Source organism: Protopterus annectens, chromosome 6.part0, assembly GCF_019279795.1.
Source record: "Protopterus annectens isolate FY-2018-M chromosome 6.part0, PAN1.0, whole genome shotgun sequence".
Lineage (NCBI taxonomy): Eukaryota > Metazoa > Chordata > Ceratodontiformes > Protopteridae > Protopterus > Protopterus annectens.
The window spans coordinates 1,028,116,363-1,028,140,127 of NC_056737.1; the positions used below are offsets into that span (position 1 = coordinate 1,028,116,363).

The 23,765-nt window shown below is 39.8% G+C and overlaps 1 protein-coding gene across 1 annotated transcript in view; it reads right to left on the reverse strand.

Annotated features, from left to right (window-relative positions):
* Positions 1-23,765, reverse strand: part of LOC122804652 (inter-alpha-trypsin inhibitor heavy chain H3-like) — a 1,432,534-nt gene that overhangs the window by 1,059,250 nt on the left and 349,519 nt on the right. The window contains exon 4 of the mRNA XM_044074635.1: positions 543-709. Within this exon, the coding sequence (XP_043930570.1) occupies positions 543-709 (167 nt within the window). The remainder of the gene's footprint in view (positions 1-542; positions 710-23,765) is intronic.

Here is a 23,765-nt window from a genome sequence, read left to right on the forward strand (position 1 = left end):
ATGTTCTTATTGTCATTGTTCCCTACCAAGGCATCCTATTTTTTTTGGATTGCTTAGTGCACAAGGAGCTAATAGACCCTAAAATAATAATCACCAGCTAAAAGTCATTAATATAGTAATACACTTTGTTAACCAGGTAGGTCCACTGAGGACACCAGGTAGGCCCACTGAGGATGCCATTTTATGGGAATCTGGAAGCAACACCTGGTTATGTGACTTGCTCAGAGTCACATAGTTTGCAAATAGATGCTGTGGGACTCAAACCTAGTATGGTTGCAGAGTAGTGTATTGTCTTGAACCTGTGTACCAAACTGCCAGACTAATCAAGATGAAGTAGTCCTTCTCTGAGTTCATGCATGTCCTTATGCTGTCTTAAAAAGGAAGTGAATATTTAATTATATTCATGCAGAAGTACTACCTAAAAGTGAAAAGCCTACAACAGTTTAACAGAGACATAGAAAGCAGAGACAGTTTGATGAGAAACAGAGTCAGTCTTGTCTGCATTTTTGGCAAAGAGATAGTGGAAGGTAGTCTATACATACATGCTGAAGTTGGTGATGAATCCAGTCTTTGGCAGTTCCACATCAAACATAGCTTCTTTGGAGACATTGGCACGGTTGACTGCTCTGCTGGTTATGACATTGTGTGCAAATCGTGATGTCACTGTGCAGTCGATTTTCAGGCTGTAGATTTGTATATCATGAAAAACCTAAAGACAGGAAAAATATGGAACATGTCACCTATGTGAACATTTTATTATAAAAACTCCTAACAGTTCTATACATATTTTTTTAATTTTGAGAACTAAACATGAGTGATGCAGAGGCCTTTTTGTTCCTTGCAGTTGCAACTCTTAATTCAGGATAGACTCATATAATGAGTGATGTACTATTTATAGGATTATATTCCATACACAATGCCATGAAAGGACAGGTGTCTATCAGTAATACATTACCTTGAAGGCATTATGCTGAGGTGCTAGTTAATGTGATTAAAGAAGCCTTTTTAAAGAAATATTTTTGACTCCCATTGTGTGTTCTTGTATATAAGTATATAATGTCACTTGGCTGGACCCCAACATGCAGTAGCCTAAGTATGTCCTCACTGACAAAATGTTATTTTAGTACTGTGGTGGTCAGGCCATGGATTCTAGGAGGTGGCTAGAGGTGCTGAGCTTGTCACTAATGAATGAAGACAGATTGGCATCACATTTGAAATCATCTGCCTGGCATTAGAACTCACCTTGCCAAAGACAAGTGCAGAATGTGAGTAGCTCAGGAAGATGACATTTATTTGCTGTCTTTACTTTGGGTTATGGTACTGTGACAAAATGTAATTTATAAATATCATAAAAATGATGTCCAAGGTGCCAAAAGACAGAGCAGGAAGCAAAATAACTTGTAGATTTCTGTTTGTATTAACTGGATAAAGTAACACCAAATGCTGGGATTCCTTAAAAATATCTTGAGTGTCAACAAAATGAAAAAGTCTAACTAACAGAAAATGCCCCTCCAAAACAAAATGTGCTGACATTACAATGAAGAAGGACATTCCCCTCATCTTTTACATGATGGAGGTTAGGGGTTACTACATTCTTCCTTACAGATGAGCAGGCATTTGTTGTGGCTTTGTTTTTAGATAAATCTAGATTTCCTGACAAAAGAGCTTTTGACGGTTAGCCCCATCTCCTACCAGTGCTCAAAATTATGCACAGCACTCAGAATTATGCACAGCTGTACCCTTGTCATTATCGCATTAAATGAGACAAAGACTCTTTGTACCAAAGGCAAGCGTCCAGTCTGGTGGACCCCAGCCATAAACAAACTCTACAACAAAAGGAGGAAGCTACTACAACATAGAGCAAAATCCTTAAAAGGTAAGACACCCTTGATCACTATAAGTAAAAAACTAAGAGCTCTCATAAAATCATCCAAAGCAAATTTTGAGAGAAAAATAGCTAAAGACTCAAAAGACAATCATAAGGCCTTCTTTAGCTATGTTAGAAACCTGGGAGGAAACTCCCAGATATGCTCAGAACTAGTTCAAAATGATGTGAAGATTACTGATCCTACAGACATTGCCAACATACTGGCTGACAGGTTCAGTGCAAACTTCCCCTCCCCAAAAGGAGAGATATCTATACCAAGCGATTGCAGCCCCCCAAACATCTCCAACGCCCAAGTGAGAACTGCTCTCTCCAAAGCAAAAAACACAGCATCCATGGGACCTGATGGTGTCCCCGGCTGTGTGCTCCATGAACTCAACGAGGAATTAAACCCACAGCTAGGACAGCTGTTTAATCATAGTCTTACCTCTGGATACGCACTCCAGGAGTGGCGCACTGCAACTGTGGTCCCACTTCACAAAGGCGGTGCCTCCACCGACCCTGGAAATTACCGGCCCATTAGCTTGACAAGCCTTATCTGCAAAGCCATGGAGAGGATCATAATGAACCTCATAAATAAAGACATAGGAAATTTGCAGACTTTGGATCCATCCCAGTTTGGCTTTGTCAAAGGCAGATCATGCCTTCTAAACTTGGTTGACTTTTTCGAAACAGTCACCAAAGCCATTGATGAGGGAAAGGCAGTCCATACAGCCTACCTCAATCTGGCGAAGGCCTTCGATACAATACCCCACTCGGGTATCACTGAAAAACTCATCAGCTTAAATGTTAACCCATACATCACAAGATGGGTTGCAAACTGGCTGAGTGACAGAACCCACAGGGTCAGAGTTGCTGGCGCCATGTCAGACTCAAAGCCTGTCACAAGTGGTGTACCACAGGGCTCAGTCCTGGGCCCACTCTTGTTTGGCATCTACTTTTCCGAAGTACAAGCAAACACAGGAGGGTTATGGCTGACAAAGTTTGCAGATGACTGCAAACTGGGCCATAGTAGAAAACACATCTGACACAGATATCCTTCAGAAGGGTCTCACAGAAACGGATAACTGGTGCCAGAGCCATGGCCTAAAGTTAAATGCCAAAAATGCATAGTCATACCCTTCGGAAAACCAAGGTTACCCCTAGCTACCAAATAGGTGGCAATCCACTGAGCACAGAAGAAGTTATCAGGGACCTGGGGACCCAGGTTGATAGTAGTCTGTCATTCGACACCCATGTAGCTAAAGTAGTTAGGAAGACCTTCTACATTGCCCACCTTATCATGAAGGGATTCTCATCTAGATCAAGGGAGGTCATAGTCTCCCTATACTCATCACTCATCAGACCAATGATTGAGTACAATGCCCCATTCGGAATGTATCTGACCCGACACTTGCAGCAGCTGGAGAGGCCACAAAGTTCCTCACCAAAAGGATAAAGGGTCTCAAACATCTGTCCTATGCTGCCCGACTGAAAGAACTCCAGCTCTATTCAGTCGCTTACCGCTTGCTCAGAGGTGACCTTTGCCTAACATACAAGGCCATGTCAAACCCAGATTTGATGAATATGCTTCACCTCAAAAAATCTAGATCCATCAGAGCCACAAGGGCGAAAGACTTAAACCTCGACATGGCTATTAATAAGACGTGCTGGAGGGATAGATTCATCACCCAAAGACTCCCTATGCTGTGGAATAAAATCCCGGTATATGTGAGGCAGAGCACCTCACTGGCCTTGTTCAAGAGAAATCTTGACCAATGGATGGGAGATCGCAGATATACCCCAGGGATTACCTCAGTGTCACTGCTCGACAGAGGCACAGCAAAATAATGGGTATAGTTCCCCATACTAAAGGGGTGGCGTAAGCCACAAAACTATGGGCTAGGCTTGTAAATGCCCTCAGGCAGATAGCCTAGTATGAACCTATGAACCTATGAACAAGACTGCATAATAATTAAAAACATTGTATCTACTATTGAAATTCTAGCATTGGCCACTGCAAAGGCCTGCGAGGTGAACTTTATCAGCTGTTGTTCCATTCATGCAACTGTAGTTTTATATATGCTTGTTTTAATTGCTGCAACGTATTAACAACTGATGAGGTTGGTGCACAGCTGGAATAGGACACCATGCAGGTTAAATACAAACAGTCTAATGTCACATGGTAAATGTTGGAGGTATAATGAGAAGAGGGCAGATGATACTCATAATGTGGCGATTTGAGGAAGGTGGGCAGTTCATGGTTCGTAGGTTCATAGATGATTGCTAGGATAATGGACCTACAACCTTTACAAGCCTAGCCATATTTATCCTGTTTCTTCAATTGTCAGTGGTTAGGTGAGTGAAGTTCACAGAGATAAGAGTCTATGGCACTTAATACAGATTGCTTCTGTCCATGAGGGGCATGGTCACCACCCCCAGAGTGAACTTGCCGTCACCGATCCATTCATCCAAATTGTGTTTGAAAAGGGTCAGGGAAGATCTCTGTTGCACATAAATTGAGAGCTTGAGCCAGAGAAGTGGCAGTCTCTGGGACCTGTATCTGTCACTCCAGTATGATCTGTTCATGTCACAGGCTAAGTTAAGATCCCTGGAGTGAGTGACCCTTGTGTTATTTAATTTGTGGATGTGTAGTATTTTCCACAGGGCAGAGTCAGAGACTGCCCTGTAGACCAGGCACAGATCACCTCTTAAGACCCTGTAGGAGACAGAGTAAAGTGACAGGGATTTCAGTTTTTCTGTGTAGGTCTTCTTTTTTGTGCCTTGTGTTTTCCTGGTGAGAAACTTCTGGGATCTCTCCAGCTGTTGCAGAAGTCTGGTGAGGTCCATGCAAAAGGGAGCATTGCACTCAATTATTGGTCTGATGAGGGCTGAGTATAATGGAATTATAACATCCTTAAATCTAGATATGATGCCTTTACTTATAAGGTGTGTCAGTTCCCCTTCACAAAGTTAAACATTCAGAAACTCGAAATGCATATGGCTGATGCCATATTCTCAAATTTTGGAAGCTCAACTTCGTGAAAGGGAATGAAAAAAAAAAAAACAACGTAACACAAAAAAGTGTGCGCCCCCCACACACCCTGCTACTTATTTATTCCAACTCCGAGATCGGACTACAGCACAGAAAGAGAAATCTCCCATTCTGCACTGTATGTCATTCCCCATTCACATAGTCGAGCTTCTACAATTTCAAGCATATGGTCTTGACCATATGCATTTCGAGAGTGTGGCCGTTCAACTTTGTTAAGGGGAACCGGTGTGTCACATAGAAGGATTTCCTTACTACTGTGAAAATGTGGTGCTCGAAGTTCAGATGGCTGGGAATGATTTGGGATGAGCTGAGTGGGAGGAGACTTTGCTGATTAGAGGAAATGGGTGGTTGCTTGAGGTAGGATGGGAGGGAGAAGGAAATGGAGCAGAAGAGTTGTTGGATGATGACATGCACATGGAGGAAGGTCAAAATTACCAGGGAAGTGAAATTAGTGGAGATAAATGTGACAGTGGAAGTGGGAGTTAAAATACTGAGTGTTTGAGAAGATGATTCAGGGTTAAGAATAGGTGGTCTAAGGAAAGAATTATATGATTATGGAGGTGGTTAGATGACTCAATGGATGTGGAGGAGAGTAGTGGGTGCAGTGGGGTATCAAGGGGGAGGTAGATAAACAGACAGAGAATAGTGAGGAGATGGGATAAGAAAGAATAGATATGGGATAGGCAAGGATAGATATGGGCTAGGGAAGGATAGACATGGGATAAGGCAGGATAGATATGGGATAGGGAAGGATAGATATGGCATATGGAAGGATAGATATGGCACTGGGAAGGATAGTCATGGGATAGGGCAAGATAGAGATGAGATAGGGAAGGATAGACATGGGATAAGGAAGGATAGACACAGGATAGGGCAGGATAGAGATGAGATAGGAAAGGAAAGATTTGGGATAGGGAAGGATAGACATGGGATATGAAAGGATAGGTATGGGATTGAGAAGGATAGATATGTGATAGGGGAAGATAGATATGGGATAGGGAAGGATAGATTTGTGATAGGGAAGGAAAGACAAGGCCAGTCACAAGTGGAGTCCCTCAAGGATCAGTCCTTGGACCACTCCTTTTTGGCATTTACTTCTCAGAAGTCAAGGCCAATGTTAGTAGTCTTGCCTGACAAAGTTTGCAGATGACTGCAAATTAGGAGCTGTCATTGAATCTCACTCCAGGAGGGGCTGACAGACAAACAATTGGTGTCAGAGCCATGAACTAAAACTAAATGTCAAGAAATGCATAACAATATCCTTTGGGAAGTCATCCATCCCTGGTAGCTATCATACTGACAACACACCCCTTAGAGTTGACCCAGTAGTCAGAGACTTAGAAACATGCATAGATAGTAATCTGCCTTTGACCATCACTTGTCTAGTGGTGAGGAAATCATTCTATGTTGCGCAACTTATAAACAGAGGTATGGCATCTAAGTCCAAGGAAGTCATTGTTCCACTGTGTTCAGCATTCACCAGACCTGCTATTGAGTACAATGCCCCCTTTGGTATGTACCTAACCAGGCATATCCAACAACTGGAACATCTACAGAGGTTCCTCACTAAAAGAATACAAGGCGTAAGTAAAATGTCCTATGCAGACTGCCTCAAGGCCCTATCCCTGTATTCTGTCTCTTACAGGCTTTTGAGGGGAGATCTATGCCTGGCATACATGGCATTGTCAGACCCCACTCTGATGGATCTCCTGCATATCCACAAAACAAACAGCACCAGAATTACCTGTTCTAAAGGCTTAAACCTTGCCTGTGATATGAATAGGACCTGTTGGAGAAAGAGGTATGTATCCCATAGACTACCCTGTCTATGGAACAGGCTCCCCATCCATATGAAGCAGAGTTCCTCCCTCACCCAATTCAAATGCAACTTGGACAATGGAGAGGAAACTGGAAATTCATCCTTGGTTTGGCATCTATGTCTCTAATGGGCAGAGGCAACCTGTAAATGGTTCATCTCCCAGGGCCATGCTTACACTTATCAAGGGTATTAGAACTTGTCAGAGATTTGGGATGCATGGCTAGGCTTAAAAAAGGCCCTTGTGGTCATTAGCCTAGTAAACACATATGAACCTATGAACCTGTGATAGGACACCTATGATAGGAAATGAACCTATGATAGGACATATTATAAGGAAGGATACTGTAGATATGGGATAGGGAAGGATAGATATGTAACAGAGAGGCATATATATGGGATAGGAAAGGATAGACGTGATAGGGAAGGATAGACATGGGATAAGGAAAGATAGTTATGGGGTAGAGAATCATATACATGGGATAGGAAGGGACAGATATAGGATAGGGGAGGATAGATGTTCTGGATTCTTTAATGGAGATAGGGCTGGTGTGTGTATGTTGTGGTAACTTTTTTCTGCCTGTAGCAGAACATCAATTTGAAAGGCGACTTTGGAGATTTCAAAGTGCAAGTTTATTCCCAGGTATAAAACACAATATGCTTCTTTTCAGCTTGTTGAGCAAAATAAATCAGGGCACACATATATCATGAGCAATTCCTTTATAGGATCATAGGTTCATAGGACAATACTAGGCTATTGACCTGGAGGCCCTTATAAGCCTAGCCAAGAATTTTGCCCATGTTCCCACAAAGTCAGCACCTGTTTTCCCTGTCCAGGAGGGACTTAGGTAGGATCCTAGGGGTGTATTTTCTGTTTCCCATTCAGCTGTCCAGATTCTTCTTAAAGAGTGCTAGTGAGGTACTCTGCTTGACATGGAGAGGTTGTCTATTCCACAGATGGGGGAGTCTTTGGGACACAAATCTATCCTGCCAACAAGTTCTATTAATGTCACAGACCATGTTGAGGCCTTGCTTGTGGGTTGCATTAGTGGAGTTTGACTTATGGATATGGAGCAACTTCATCAAGGCTGGGTCTGAGACAGCTTTGAATGCCAGACATAGGTCACCTTGGAGCAGTCTGTGTGAGACTGAGTAGAGGGACAGGGCTTTTAGCCTATCTGTATAGGATAGGTGTTTGAAACCCTGGATTTTCCTGGTCAGGAACCTCTGTGGTCTCTCCATTTACTGCATGTGCTTGGCAAGGTACATGCTGAAGGGGGATTTGTATTTGATAATGGGTCTGTACAGGGATGTTATGACCTCCTTGTTCCTGGATGAAATACCCTTACTTATGAGGTGGACCATATAGAAAGCCTTCCGTAGAATGGAGGAAATGTGGTGGTTAAACGTCAGGTTGCTATCAACCTGGGTGCCCAAGTCCCTCATGACTGATTGCATGCTTAGTACATTCTTATTAATGTGATAATTAGTGGGCACACCATTTTCCCCAAATGGGGATAATGATGCATTTCTTGGCATTCAGTTTCAGGCCATGTTTCTGGCATCAGTCATTAGTTTGAGTAAGACCCTCTTGGAGGATGTTCACATCACTAGCAGAATTTAAGACAGTACCCAGCTTGCAGTTATCTGCAAACTTGATCAGCCACAGACCACTGGTTTTATCTTGCACTTCAGAAGAGTATATCCCAAACAGTAGAGGCCCCAAGACTGATCCTTGGGGTACACTTCTCATTACGGGTCTAATACTAGAGGTGCCTTCCCCTATTTTGACTGAGTAGGTTCTATCAGTGAGCCAGTTAGCTACCCATCTGGTAACATACAGGTTGATGCCTAGCTGGGAGAGTTTATCTATTATGGCCAAGTGGAAAATAGTGTCAAAGGCTTTAGTTAGGTCAAGGTAAGTGGTGTGCACCATCTTCCCCTAGTCCATGGCTTTGGTGACTGTTTCAAAGAAGTCGATCAAGTGTAACTGTCAAGATCTCCCTTTGACAAACCAAATTTTGTGGGGTCAAGCCTTTGGAGGTTGCCATTGTCCTTGTTTATAAGGTCCATGACAATGCATTACATGGCATTGCAGATCAGACTAGTTAGGCCGATGGGCCTATAATTGCTTTGTGTAGAGGGGTAACAGTGGCTGTCCTCTATTCAGCTGGGATGAAGCCAGTGGTCAGGCTTTGGTTGAATAGGGCACCTAATGGTGCTGAGAGCTCTTGCCTGAGTTCATGTAGGACACAGCCAGGGATGTTGTCGACTCCCATGAAAGCTGTGTTTTGCCTTTGAGAGGGCATTAAAGACCTGCTCTCTGGTGATGAGGGGGCAGGTGCTGGGGATGTCCTGGTTTACTGATGGGGGGGAGACAGCAGAGTGAAGTTTTCACTGAACTTGTCTGCCAGCAGGTTGGCTATATCTATGGCGTTTTTGTATGTGATGTTCTTGACCACCAGTTCAGAGCAGATTTGGGTGTTACCTTTGAGATTGCAGACATATTTGAAGAAGGCTTTGTGATTGTCCTTAGTGGATGTGGTCAATTTGGACTTGAAGTTAGATTTAGAGGATTTCACCAGTGACCTTATTTGCTTGTTCAGACAAAGGAGAGATTGCTTTCAACTTGGCATCTGCTCTTTCTTGGTCCTGGACAGCAATTTCCTCCTTTTATTATAGAGTTTGTTTACTGTTGCTGTCCATCAGACAGATTTACTCTTCTTGAAGAAGATGATGTGGTTCTGTCAGGTACTGCAGAGTCCATACAGCTATGTAGGTGCTCATTTAGTTTTTTGGTGTAGGCTTGGACATTAGTGCTAGTTTCAGCTGGAGGGGTGGAGGCTGTGAAGCTGCTTATACCTGCTCTCAGGCAGGTGTAGTCAGTTTTAGAAAAGTTTTTTCTTTGACTCTTGCAAAGGGCGGGGGTCAGGGGAGATGGTGACTTTGAAAGTAATCGTTTTATGGTCAGATCTTACCAAGGAGGATAACACTGTATGGGTGCTGCAGTGGCTACTCATGTTGGTTAGTACCAGGTCCAGGATATTTTCACCTCTCATGGGGGTGTCACCTAGCTGATCCTATGCACTGATATTGATGAAGTTGAGGAATCCCTGGGCATTCCTGTTTGGGCTAGCATAGGTCTTCCACTCTGTGGCTGGATAGTTAAAGTCGCCCAGGATCAGGGTAGAGGGCTGAATCTTGATGGCTTCAAGTAAGTCCAGATAGGTGGAGTGGGTGTCCTGAGTCATGGCTGGGGGTCTTTAGCTAGCTATGATTTGAATAGGTGTTTTGTCAACAGTTAACTGCACCTAGAGTGTCTCCTCTGCATCATACTGTTTGACCAGTCTGGATGTGTGTATGTCGTTGATAAATATTGAAACTCCACCTCCTTTGGCTTTATAGCCCTCCATTTGGTGTCTGAAATTATGGTAGGATGAGTAACCTGGTAGGGCTGGGGTGCTATCTACAGCTTTTTACAAGGTTTCACTGACTGCACAAATGTCAGCATCTTCAAGGGTGAGGAATGCTTGCAATGAGAGCAGTTTCATGTTAAGACTTCTAGCGTTTAGCAGCATTACCTTTAAATTTTGTTTAGAAGAATTTTTCATGTTGGTAATTTTGTCCTTATGACTTTGCCTAAAAAAGGCATTATGGGGGAGGCAAGAGCCTTTGCAGAAGCATGAAGCCCAGGGAAGACAGATGAAGACCATCTCTGGCAAAGCATTGTGGTCTGTCAGTCATGTCTTCCCAGACTGTCAGGCACTGGATCCCCTTGGAATGACCCAAGAAACTAAGCCAATTGTTGAAGTCAGTCATTTTCTGTTTGTATTGAGGCATCATTCAGAGTGATGTTAGGATGCTGCTCAAGGCTAGGAACATACCTGCCTAGGAGACATATTCAGCGAGCCCAATCATATCTCTGTTCATATAGTCCAGAGAGGTACTTCTCAAGACATTCACACCAACATGGACTATGTCAGAATCATAACAGTACTTGAGTGCATGTGTGATATGGCAGATTCTAGCACCTGACAAGCAACTTACTGTGACGTTCTCCTTATCTAGGCTGGTGAGGGGCACATCTGTGTGTCTCATGATATTGTATCCTATAACTAGTATGTTGGGTTAGTGGCTGGGTCTTAGATGCTGTAAGACACAGGCATGTGTACTATGTGTGGTGTTCGGTACTGTGGCTTGTGATATGCATGTGTGTTTTTGCGTCAGAGGTCTCTTTTGTTTAGGTATGTTTTTGTTGAGAACCTCCACATATGTGGGAGAGTGCTGTACAGGTGTGGGTGGTGTTAGAGGTGTGGTGTTTATGGTGTTTGAGCAGACAACCTTCTCAGTGCCAGATTTACTGGCATGTGATTGAGACAGCAAGGATTCTAGTTTCTTAAGGTAATTGCATCTCTCACATATTGTGTTCCTAGGTGGTAGTAGTAGAGGGTTATTCATGTGCATGAGATGTTGCTACATTGTCTCAGGGTGCCCATATCAACCATACTAGCAGGAGAAACCATAGGAAATTGTTTGTCCATGGTTGTGAGAATCTGTGGAATAGAAGTCGGGGATAGTAGAGTTGGTACTATCTGAGGAATGTACCTATAGTTGTGAGTAAGGCTGGCTAAAAATCAATACAGTAGCAAACAGCCAAAGTTATGAATAAGAACACTTTCACAGCTCAGATTACTGTTTTTTGACAAACTGTCCATTTTTTCCCCAAAAACAGTTTAGTGCTTATAGAAACCATGGTTCTTTTTTATCTCTCCAGCTCCAGGTAATTCACTTTCCTCACATAGGAGAAGAGCTTCTCAAATGCAGGATAAGAAGCCCTCCATCACAGTTGCAGGGATACCTTCCAGTTAATAGAGCTCCTTCACAGCCCTTGGAGACTCCTTCTAAACCCCCTTCTTCATGAATCTTTCTCTCTGAGGCTCTGGGCCTCAGTGCACTTTCTCTGTAAACTATCTTCCTTAATTTTACCTTTTGTATAAGGGAGGCAAGCTCCCACACTTCAGGCAAGTTCAGATTCAAGTTTAACTTATTTAAGTGTCTGAGCCCAGGCACCGTACAATCAAAAAATAATAAAATAAAAATATAAAAACACAATAAATAACATAACAAAGGTGGGGTTAGAAAATGACCCCTTTGTGACTGGATAAAAGCCTTTCATATAGTTCTGCTCATTGGACTATGTTACACTGCCTCTTCCTAGTATGGACGGGACTACGCTATCCATCAAGTCCAGCTCTGAAGTCCAGCTAAACATAAGTAACAGACCCGGCAGGGGACGCTTTGTTTATTCTCAGACATGCTCTGGAACAATGTCCACATCAATGGAAGAATCTCTCTATACCCAATAACATTTAGTACCATTACACTGGCCAAGGACACCTCCCTTTTTTCTGTACAGATTATCATTACTGAGTCAGATTCTCACAAGTAATAAGAGCACTGAGAATATTAAGCAACAGATGAGTAGATCATAATGGTTGGTTAACATTATTTCTCCAACCACACACACAATTTGCATAGAATAACTTAACGTGGTACAGTTTCTACTGAAACATTCATCTAGAGAGCAGGCATAACATTTTGGTTGACTCAGTTTATAAACAGTCTCATTCTGTAACAATTCTACTCTAGTGCTTATGAGTAATCATTCCCCAGTTTTACCCCCAAAAGAGGACTTAACAGTTATGTGTGCAGCAGTTACTAGATTATTCATTTCTGTCAAGTAAAAGGATGGCTACTGTCACATTTCTTTCAGCCAGATTTGGAATCTTATGTTAACTGTCGCATTTCTTTCAGCCAGATTTGGAATCTTATGTTAACTGTCGCATTTCTTTCAGCCAGATTTGGAATCTTCATGGATATTGAGAACTGTGTTTTGTTGAATATCTCTTGGGGAAGGTCATGAATAGGATTTCCTTTTGACATCAGCATTGATGACCCCAGCCCAAGGATAATCTGGCTTTTCCTGCATGAGGTTTCATAGTTTCCTACTACACTACTAACCGTGGAGGATCTTTAGAAGCCTAGCTATGCTTTTCTATTAATTTGTTGCCATTGCAATTTAAATAAGAAATATCTTGGAGCAGCAGAATATTTTATATGATACCTCTTCCGATAAGGGACAAGGGTGCTACTACATGGGTGAATAAGTGGTTTCCCAGTCATTCGTCCAGATTATATTTAAATAGAGTAAGAGGTGTACTTTGTTTTATGTAGAAAGGAAAATGGTTCAAGAAAGAGTTATTCTTTAAGATATATATTTATCCCTACAGCATATTCTATATACCCCCCACCAGCTCCTTTCAGAATTCCTCCTTAACCACTACCCCACTCCCTTTCAACTTCCAGCCTGTATTTACATCTACCATCAGATCTCTAATTAACAAACTGAAAGCCTCTACCCTAGCAGCTGATCTCCTCCCACCAGAATATCTACAGAAAGGGGCAGATGGCATTGCTTACCCTATTTCTATTACAATAAACCACACTTTGTCTGAAGCCACTATCCCCTCTCTCTGGAAGGTTTCCCACATTATTCCCCTCCATAAGGGAGGGAACTCCTTAGACCTCTCAAACTACAGACTAATAGCCATACTATCACCACTGGCCAAAATAATGGAAAAATGCATCCATAACCAATTAATGCACTATCTCACCCAGAATAAACTACTGGCCAACTCTCAGCATGGCTTTAGGTCACACCACAGCACCACCTCAGCCCTCCTATCCTTCTCTAGCTCTATCAACATCAACCGAAACAATAACAAACTTACCTCAGCTCTATTCCTACATCTCTCTAAGGCCTTTGATATGGTCAATCACCAACTACTTATCCATACTCTCAAGAAACTTTCACTATACTGGAATTATTTCACCTCTATTAATGGGGACCCACCAACTCAACAAGATAAACAATATATATTGGAATCTGCTTATAGAACTACATCTTCCATTGTCTGGAGACTTTATACATGGAAATTTTTACATAGATCTTTTTATACACCTTTGATGATGAATAAAATAAATAATAAAGATAATCTATGAAGAGATGTAATGTAGAAATTAATGCTGACTGGGCTCATATGTTTTATGACTGTATGAAGTTGAAAGAATACTGGAAGTCAATTAATGAATTTTTGCAGGCTCTTTTTACAGATAATTTCATTATTTCTAAGTCTCTTATATTATTCAACACACCTGTACCTCAATGTGTTAAAAAGGTTAAGCTTCCCTTGTTATGGTCTATTCTAGCAGTGGCCAGGAAAATAATAACTAGAAATTGGATTTCAGATACACCTCCTTCGTTCAATGAATTTAAAAATGTTATGAATATAATGTGCCATATGGAAATAAGCACAATTAGAATGAGAACAACTAGAAAAACATCATATTATATTGTATGGGATAATTTACAAAATTTGTTAAAAAAATTCTAATTTCAATAGCACGGTATTTTAGTTTAATTAATTGATCTGATTGTAGTGGATGTCTTTGTAAATACTTTAGTTGTTTTGTTGAATATTATAATAATACCTATTTTTAATTACTTGTATAAAATTGTTATGATATTTCTCTTATATGTTAAAACAATAAACCTGTTTTGAAAAAAAAAAGAAACTTTCACTAAACAGCAGCTCAATTAAATGGTTCCAATCTTATCTGTCTGGTAGACAACAAGCAGTTTTATGGCAGAATAACCTATCCACTCATCTACCCATTACTCTAAGAGTCCCACAAGGCTCCATACTAGGACCACTACTCTTCTCAGTCTTTATCAATGATCTACCCACCATCACTCCCAAGGCCACCTGCATCTAATATGTGAATGACTCTACTTTAATCTGCACTGCCTCCTCAACTGAGATTATGACCCTAACCAGAATAATTTCAATAATGTAGAAAATTGTTCACAAACCGTCAACTTCTCTTAAATCCCAACAAAACTAAGCTGCTAATCTTTTTCCCCCACTTGTAAAACCTCCTCACCATTTAAGTTCCAACAATGGCACAATTATATCCCCAGATACTCAAACAAAACTCCTAGGGGTCACAATCAACAATACCCTAAAATATGATACCCATGTCAATCAAACCATCAAATCTGTCAACAAAAAAACTGGGCTCCCTCTACAGGATCAAACCTTTCCTCACTCCATTTGCAAGAACAACTATCGCTCGATCCCACTTACTATCTACCCTCCTCTATGCCTTCCCCCTTTTCACTAACTTGAATAACACCACACACCACCCTTACAAAAATTGCTAGCTGATACAACCATATAGCTAGATTTCCTACAGCTATGACCTCTAGGACCCACCATTGTATCAACCTAACTCACCTAGGATGGCTTGAATGGCCTATTCTTCTCCAATAGAGCCAACTTATAATAGCCCACAAAGTTCTATAACAACCCGAGAAAACACCAGCACTAAACAAGATCATTAAACTATACAGCAACCTGAGGTCACTGCGCTCTGCTGACAAACTGCTGGTGCAAACAACTAAGAGCATAAATGTGGCTGGGGACACACTATTCGCCAACTCAGTAGGCAAAACTTGGAACTTGCTACCTGCTGGACTTACTCTCCAACCCTCCTTAACCCAGTTCAAAAAAAAGCCTCAAACTACAGTTCCAATTGCACTGGCAATGTCCCTGCTCAAACTCTGACTAACTACTACCCGCTGGTCTTGGAAACTCTGCCTAATTAAATCAATCATAGATTCTAGAAAGTGTCTGAACTCTTTAAGGGACTAAGCCCTTTACTACGTGTATCAATGTCTGAAACTTAAGCTGCTTTATCTGATTATGTCAACAATGTTTTATCTATGTTTGTAACCTTACTGAAGACTGCATATTATACTTATTTCTAAATGTTTCTATTGTTCCTAATGTAATTGCACTCTGCTAATTTGGAGCTTTTCTCCCCGGGCCTCTTCTGAAAATGGACATATATCCAGTTGGACCTTCCTGGTAAACAAATGTAAAATAAAATAATAAATAAAAAAAAATTTATGTTTCAGAAGACAGTAAGATATACCACCTTTGGTCTTGCAGATGTGTTGAAGGTTTAAAAGGATGGGATTTGTTGAGGCTCTATATGTGATGCAGAGGTCACCCATCAGTTGCCTGTATGGTACTGAGAATAGGGAGAAGGCTTTTTGATGATCAATGTAGATTATTGATTTTCTTGATAAGAAAACAGTATCAGCATTCAAGCTGTGTCAAGTGTTTGGACAGGTATATGGCAAGAGGGGCACTATATTCAACAATTGGTCTAATAAGTACCAAATACATTAGAATGACCTCAACCTTGTACTTAAAAACCATGCCCTTACTATTAAGCTGTGCATTAAGAAAGGGATTTCTTACAATAGTGAGTAAGTGGTAATAGAATATAGCTCACTGTCTGCATAGATTCCCAGTTCTCTACCAACTGGATTGATTTTCAGGGGTTTGTTGTGACTGTGATAGTTGTAGGGGATGTTGTGTGAGAGATACTGTTATACATTTTTTAGAATTTAGTTTTAGTGCATGGTTTTGATACCAGATATTTGTTTTGTAAAGGCCCTCTTGGAGAATCTTGGTGTCTTCTGGAGAGTTAATAATGGTACCTATTCTGCAGTCATCAGCAAACTTGGTCATCCATAACCCTATAACATTGGCTTTGACCTACTAGAAGTAGATGCCAAAGAGGAGTGGTCCAAGGATGGAGCCCTGTGGACACTACCGGTGACAGGTCTTTTGGAATACCACCCTAATTTCCTGGGTTCTAGTTATGAGATAGTTTGCTATCCATTGAGTTACATAGGTATTAACATATATAGCTGGGAGAGTTTATTACCAATATCTCAGTGTGGAATGGTGTCAAAAGCCTTATCAAGATCATGATATGGGGTGTGAATTGATTGTCCCTTATTCATTGCTTCAGTATCCTTCTCAAAGAAGTCATCTAGATTGAGTTGACTTCTGGAGCATTTCTCCCCGGGCCTCCGCTGAAAACAGGATCTGTGGGACCTAGTCGGACTTTCCCGGTCAACAAATATAAAATAAAAATAAAATAAAAAATAAAATAGGATATCTCTTTGACAAAACCAAATTGGCTTGGGTCAGTGGTTTGTAGGTTACCTATGTCCTCCTTGCTTATTAAATCTATAACAATCCTTTTCATAGCCTTACAGACAATGCTTATCAGATGTCTAGGTCTATAATTGCCTGAGTCAGTTGACACCCCACTACAGTGAGATGACTATTGATGCCCCCAATTTATTCAGCACATATTGAATAATCTCTGTAGTTGGTTTTACAGATCTTGCTTCATGCTAGTCAGAAGGTATACTGATATCTTATCTGGCTCCATGGAAACAGCATTCTTAGCTTTGGATAATGCTGTGACAATGGACTTGTTATTGGGAGATTGGGGTTGGCATAAATGTGGGTAAGTGACCTAAGAATGTTGCAGGGGGAGATGGAAGTTTGAGCTAAATTTATACTCTAGTAGATAGGCTATGTTCTCTAGATCTGTGTAGGTGGAATAATTTACTATTAGCTTTGTGCAGTTATTGGTATTGTCTCTGTGGTTTCTTATATAGTTAAAGAAGGCTTTGTGGTTGCCTTTAGCCTGGGTGACTATTTTTACCTCATATCTGGCTTTGGTTGATTTGATCAGGGACCAGAGTTCCCTGCCATGCTTAGCAAGAGTGTTTTTGTCATGCTGGGAGTTATATTTATTTTTATGTTTAATCACTTTTTTCCCCAGTGGTAGAGCCTATTTATATTTGGTTTCTACGACAGGTTTATATTTAAATCTGGCATTGTATTTATTCCAAAAGAGGGACAGATGCCTGTATGCAGCTGTTTGCATGAGTGAAGAATTTGACAGTAAAAGATTCAACATATACAATGTAGTCATCAGGTTAGGTGGGGATATTAAATTTAACCAGATTATTACTCAGTTTTATCTATCTATCTATCTATCTATCTATCTATCTATCTATCTATCTGTGTATTGAATTATTCATTTATTTATTTATTTGCCCATTATTTATTCTTTGTGGACTGGATCAGTTCCACTAGGCTAGTATCCTCTTTTCAGGGGAGACCCAAGGTGACATTTACACTACTAGGGGACATTTGGCCAGGGCTTTGGGGAACTTCCCTTACTCGTCATTGTTACAAGTGGGACCTATTTTGGAGGAGCACTTCCTGTTTCCATTCCAGGCACAGAGGTGACCTGAAGAAACAGGGAGGCAGATTGAGAGATAAGAAACGATGGAGTGGTGAAAGAAATGGAGGATAAAACAAATATCATCACCAGAGAATGTGTACAGGATTCTGAGGATATGTTTCAAAGAAATTTGTTTGATGGAGATGAGTCAGCAAATGATGGATGTATAATTACAGCCCTCAAGTTGGGAAGGTTGTGGAATGATTTACAAGAAATGGTTGTGCACAGTGAGCCAGAAAATGAAGCAGATGTTTCCTAGGGGGACATTATGCAGTAAATACAAAAGGAGGATGCAGAGAAAATCCTGAAGAATAGTGGTGAGATGGAAAATTAAACATATACATAGAACGTAAAAGAAGGCAAAGGGGAGTAATAGAAAAGAAGGTAAAAGAAAATGATAAATGGAAGTGTGTGGTAAGGATTCAAAGTAAAGAAGACAAAGAAATGGACAGGTATGAAGTGTGGGACAATGTAATAGCTCCATTTGGTATAAAAACACCTGAGGTAACAGCATTTACAAAGAAACGTTTTGTGAAATTTTATTTTTCAGTGGAAAATTTTCTCGGAGATTATGAAAAAATTAAATACTGTAACCCATGAAATCTTTATGGGATAAAATTTTTAAGGAACGATATAAAATGTTTTTACAGTGGCGACATGATGTGAGAAGAGTAGAGAAAGAAAGAAAAATATAAAGAAACATATAATGATGCATTGGAAGAGTTAGAACATAATGAAAAGTATTATAAGAAAGAAATCAAGAAAAAAATACAAGAATCGTTATATAACCAGGAAAAAAAGAGAAGTATCAAGAGACTTAAGCAGATTCGTAAAGGAAGATGGCGGTAAATAGAAACGCAAAAGGAGAGACGTAAAGAACTCGTAAAGGAAGATGGCAGTGTAATAAAATAAATAAAAACATCAAAGGAGAGATGTAAAGAACTCGTAAAGGAAGATGGCAGTGTAATGAAATAAAAACCTAAAAGGAGAGATGTAAAGAACTCGTAAAAGAAGGTGGCAGTGTAATGAAATAAATAAAAACGTCAAAGGAGAGATGTAAAGAACTCGTAAAGGAAGATGGCAGTGTAATGAAATAAATAAAAATGTCAAAGGAGAGATGTAAAGAACTCGTAAAGGAAGATGGCAGTGTAATGAAATAAATAAAAAGGAGAGATGTAAAGAACTCGTAAAGGAAGATGGCAGTGTAATGAAATAAATAAAAATGTAAAAGGAGAGACGTAAAGAACTCGTAATGGAAGATGGCAGTGTAATGAAATAAAAACGTAAAAGGAGAGATGTAAAGAACTCATAAAGGAAAATGGCAGTGTAATGAAATAAAAACGTAAAAGGAGTGATATAAACAACTCGTAAAGGAAGATGGCAGTGTAATGAAATAAATAAAAATGCCAAAGGAGATATGTAAAGAACTCATAAAGGAAGATGGCAGTGTAATGAAATAAATAAAAACATCAAAGGAGATATGTAAAGAACTCATAAAGGAAGATGGCAGTGTAATGAAATAAAAACGTAAAAGGAGAGATATAAACAACTCGTAAAGGAAGATGGCAGTGTAATGAAATAAATAAAAATGCCAAAGGAGAGATGTAAAGAACTCGTAAAGGAAGATGGCAGTGTAATGAAATAAATAAAAACGTCAAAGGAGATATGTAAAGAACTCGTAAAGGAAGATGGCAGTGTAATGAAATAAAAACGTCAAAGGAGATATGTAAAGAACTCGTAAAGGAAGATGGCAGTGTAATGAAATAAATAAAAATGCCAAAGGAGAGATGTAAAGAACTCGTAAAGGAAGATGGCAGTGTAATGAAATAAATAAAAATGCCAAAGGAGAGATGTAAAGAACTCGTAAAGGAAGATGGCAGTGTAATGAAATAAAAACGTAAAAGGAGAGACGTAAAGAACTCGTAAAGGAAGATGGCAGTGTAATGAAATAAATAAAAAGGTAAAAGGAGATATGTAAAGAACTCGTAAAGGAAGATGGCAGTGTAATGAAATAAATAAAAACGTCAAAGGAGAGATGTAAAGAACTCGTAAAGAAAGATGGCAGTGTAATGAAATAAATAAAAAGGTAAAAGGAGAGATGTAAAGAACTCGTAAAGGAAGATGGCAGTGTAATGAAATAAATAAAAACGTAAAAGGAGAGACGTAAAGAACTCGTAAAGGAAGATGGCAGTGTAATGAAATAAAAACGTAAAAGGAGAGATATAAACAACTCGTAAAGGAAGATGGCAGTGTAATGAAATAAATAAAAATGCCAAAGGAGAGATGTAAAGAACTCGTAAAGGAAGATGGCAGTGTAATGAAATAAATAAAAATGCCAAAGGAGATATGTAAAGAACTCGTAAAGGAAGATGGCAGTGTAATGAAATAAATAAAAATGCCAAAGGAGATATGTAAAGAACTCGTAAAGGAAGATGGCAGTGTAATGAAATAAATAAAAACGTCAAAGGAGATATGTAAAGAACTCGTAAAGGAAGATGGCAGTGTAATGAAATAAATAAAAACGTCAAAGGAGAGATGTAAAGAACTCGTAAAGGAAGATGGCAGTGTAATGAAATAAATAAAAATGCCAAAGGAGAGATGTAAAGAACTCGTAAAGGAAGATGGCAGTGTAATGAAATAAAAACGTAAAAGGAGAGATGTAAAGAACTCGTAAAGGAAGATGGCAGTGTAATGAAATAAAAACGTAAAAGGAGAGATATAAACAACTCGTAAAGGAAGATGGCAGTGTAATGAAATAAATAAAAATGCCAAAGGAGATATGTAAAGAACTCGTAAAGGAAGATGGCAGTGTAATGAAATAAAAACGTCAAAGGAGAGATGTAAAGAACTCGTAAAGGAAGCTGGCAGTGTAATGAAATAAATAAAAACGTAAAAGCAGATATGTAAAGAACTCGTAAAGGAAGATGGCAGTGTAATGAAATAAAAACGTAAAAGGAGAGACGTAAAGAACTCGTAAAGGAAGATGGCAGTGTAATGAAATAAAAACGTAAAAGGAGAGATATAAACAACTCGTAAAGGAAGATGGCAGTGTAATGAAATAAATAAAAACGTCAAAGGAGATATGTAAAGAACTCGTAAAGGAAGATGGCAGTGTAATGAAATAAAAACGTCAAAGGAGAGATGTAAAGAACTTGTAAAGGAAGATGGCAGTGTAATGAAATAAATAAAAACGTCAAAGGAGAGATGTAAAGAACTCGTAAAGGAAGATGGCAGTGTAATGAAATAAATAAAAACGTAAAAGGAGATATGTAAAGAACTCGTAAAGGAAGATGGCAGTGTAATGAAATAAATAAAAACGTAAAAGGAAAGATGTAAAGAACTCAGGAAAATATTATGAATAGTGTAGTACAGCATATAGAATAAATGTTTAAAGAAAAGAAGAAGGTAGTGAAAAAAACATGGAAAGTAAATAAAGAGTTGTAAAAGCAGATTTTTTCAAATGAGTTAGATAAACTATTAGGACAAATAAATACAGATTTGGTTGCAGGACCAGGCGGAATAGGGTATGAAATGTATATAAATTGAAGGGGTGGAAAAATATTTTTAAAGATTTCTTAATGAATGGTTAAATGAAGGTTTTATGTGTAAAGAATTATATAGTGGAATACTTCAATCCATAAGGAAGAAGAAAGAAGACAAAAAAATTGACAGCAATAGTACTGAATAAGATTTTTATGAAAATAATACAAAAGAGATTTGAAACTAAAATGGAAAATATTATAGAATATATATATATATATATATATATATATTTTTTTTTTTTTTTCTTTAAATCTCTAGTCTCCCACCAGGACACAAGTGCTTCCAGCAATTACATTCTGCTAGCCGAGCACACTCAAGCAAATCTGCAGTCTGTGGCTACCACTCCATCTATACAGTGTAAGAAGGAATCAGTATTGCAAACTAAACAAGGATATACATTTTGAGCCTCAAGAGCAGGAGCACACTCAAGCAAATCTGCAGTCTGCAGCTACCACTCCATCTATACAGTGTAAGAAGGAATCAGTATTGCAAACTAAACAAGGATATACATTTTGAGCCTCAAGAGCAGGAGCACACTCAAGCAAATCTGCAGTCTGCGGCTACCACCCCATCTATACAGTGTAAGAAGGAATCAGTATTGCAAACTAAACAAGGATATACATTTTGAGCCTCAAGAGCAGGAGCACACTCAAGCAAATCTGCAGTCTGCGGCTACCACTCCATCTATACAGTGTAAGAAGGAATCAGTATTGCAAACTAAACAAGGATATACATTTTGAGCCTCAAGAGCAGGAGCACACTCAAGCAAATCTGCAGTCTGCGGCTACCACTCCATCTATACAGTGTAAGAAGGAATCAGTATTGCAAACTAAACAAGGATATACATTTTGAGCCTCAAGAGCAGGAGCACACTCAAGCAAATCTGCAGTCTGCGGCTACCACTCCATCTATACAGTGTAAGAAGGAATCAGTATTGCAAACTAAACAAGGATATACATTTTGAGCCTCAAGAGCAGGAGCACACTCAAGCAAATCTGCAGTCTGCGGCTACCACTCCATCTATACAGTAGCACACTCAAGCAAATCTGCAGTCTGCGGCTACCACTCCATCTATACAGTGTAAGAAGTAATCAGTATTGCAAACTAAACAAGGATATACATTTTGAGCCTCAAGAGCAGGGTCAGTCCACCCAGGCATTCTACTTGTATGTTTTATGAGAGTGAAGCTATTACATTAGCAGTATTTCTTAGTAGTTCTCAGCTTGCTAATAAAACTGACTGTTGTAGCCTTGTGTCCCCCCCACCCCTGATAGTACAGTAATCCTAACTGTCCAATAGACAGTATATATTTAATTCACATCCCTGTGACTAAATTAAATTAACCATCAAGCAGCCCTCTCAGTTCTTTCTGCCTTAGTTTGTATCACTTGGAGGATCACCTGCTTATTTGCATCTCTATCATTGCTAATGTATCTCCCTACTCTAACCTGTGCACAAACTGGTTACTAATCAGCAAGTCAGTGTAAAGACACACTCCCAACCTTAATAAACTTTGCTGTCTCTTCTCTCCTTCACTTTACAGGTAGTTTGAATTATTACTTACCCTCTCTGAGGCCTTTACTGATTTCCACTGATTGCCTCTCTGGTTTCTTTGCATTCCACCTGGTTTACACCCCTTGTGCTATCTCCCTCCCCCAATACAAAATCTATATTAGAATCCTGCTGAGCATGGAGCCATCTTTAAATTTCTAGTCTCCCACCAGGACACAAGTGCTTCCAGCAATTGCATTCTGCTAGCCGGTAAGCCATTAGACCTCAGGAATTTGTTTTAAAAGTGTTCAGATTTGTAAAGTAATACTTACTTTTTCTCTTGCCTTGGTTGGCTCTGGCTCTGTCCCGCTCCGTTCGCCCTCGCTAACGCTCGGGCTCTCTCCGCTCCCCTGCCCTGCCCCCTATTCCCTCCTGCCCCCACTACCTCTACATTTATAGTAATCATAGCCACACCCACAGCTCACCCTCACATCACCTCCACCAATCACAGCTCCTCAAGTCATATCACATTAAACCACACCAACTTGCTCCACACAAAATACTCCCAATCACTCTCATTCCCACTAGGCATTTTTTGCATCACCCACACTACTTCCCCATCCACATATAGTGCAACCCTATAATTCCTATTCAGACCCCCCCACCTAGAAACAACATAAACTTTATAACCATGACTATCACACAACTTAATCTAGTCTGTCTTCTCATAATTCTTTACAACACCACAAGTT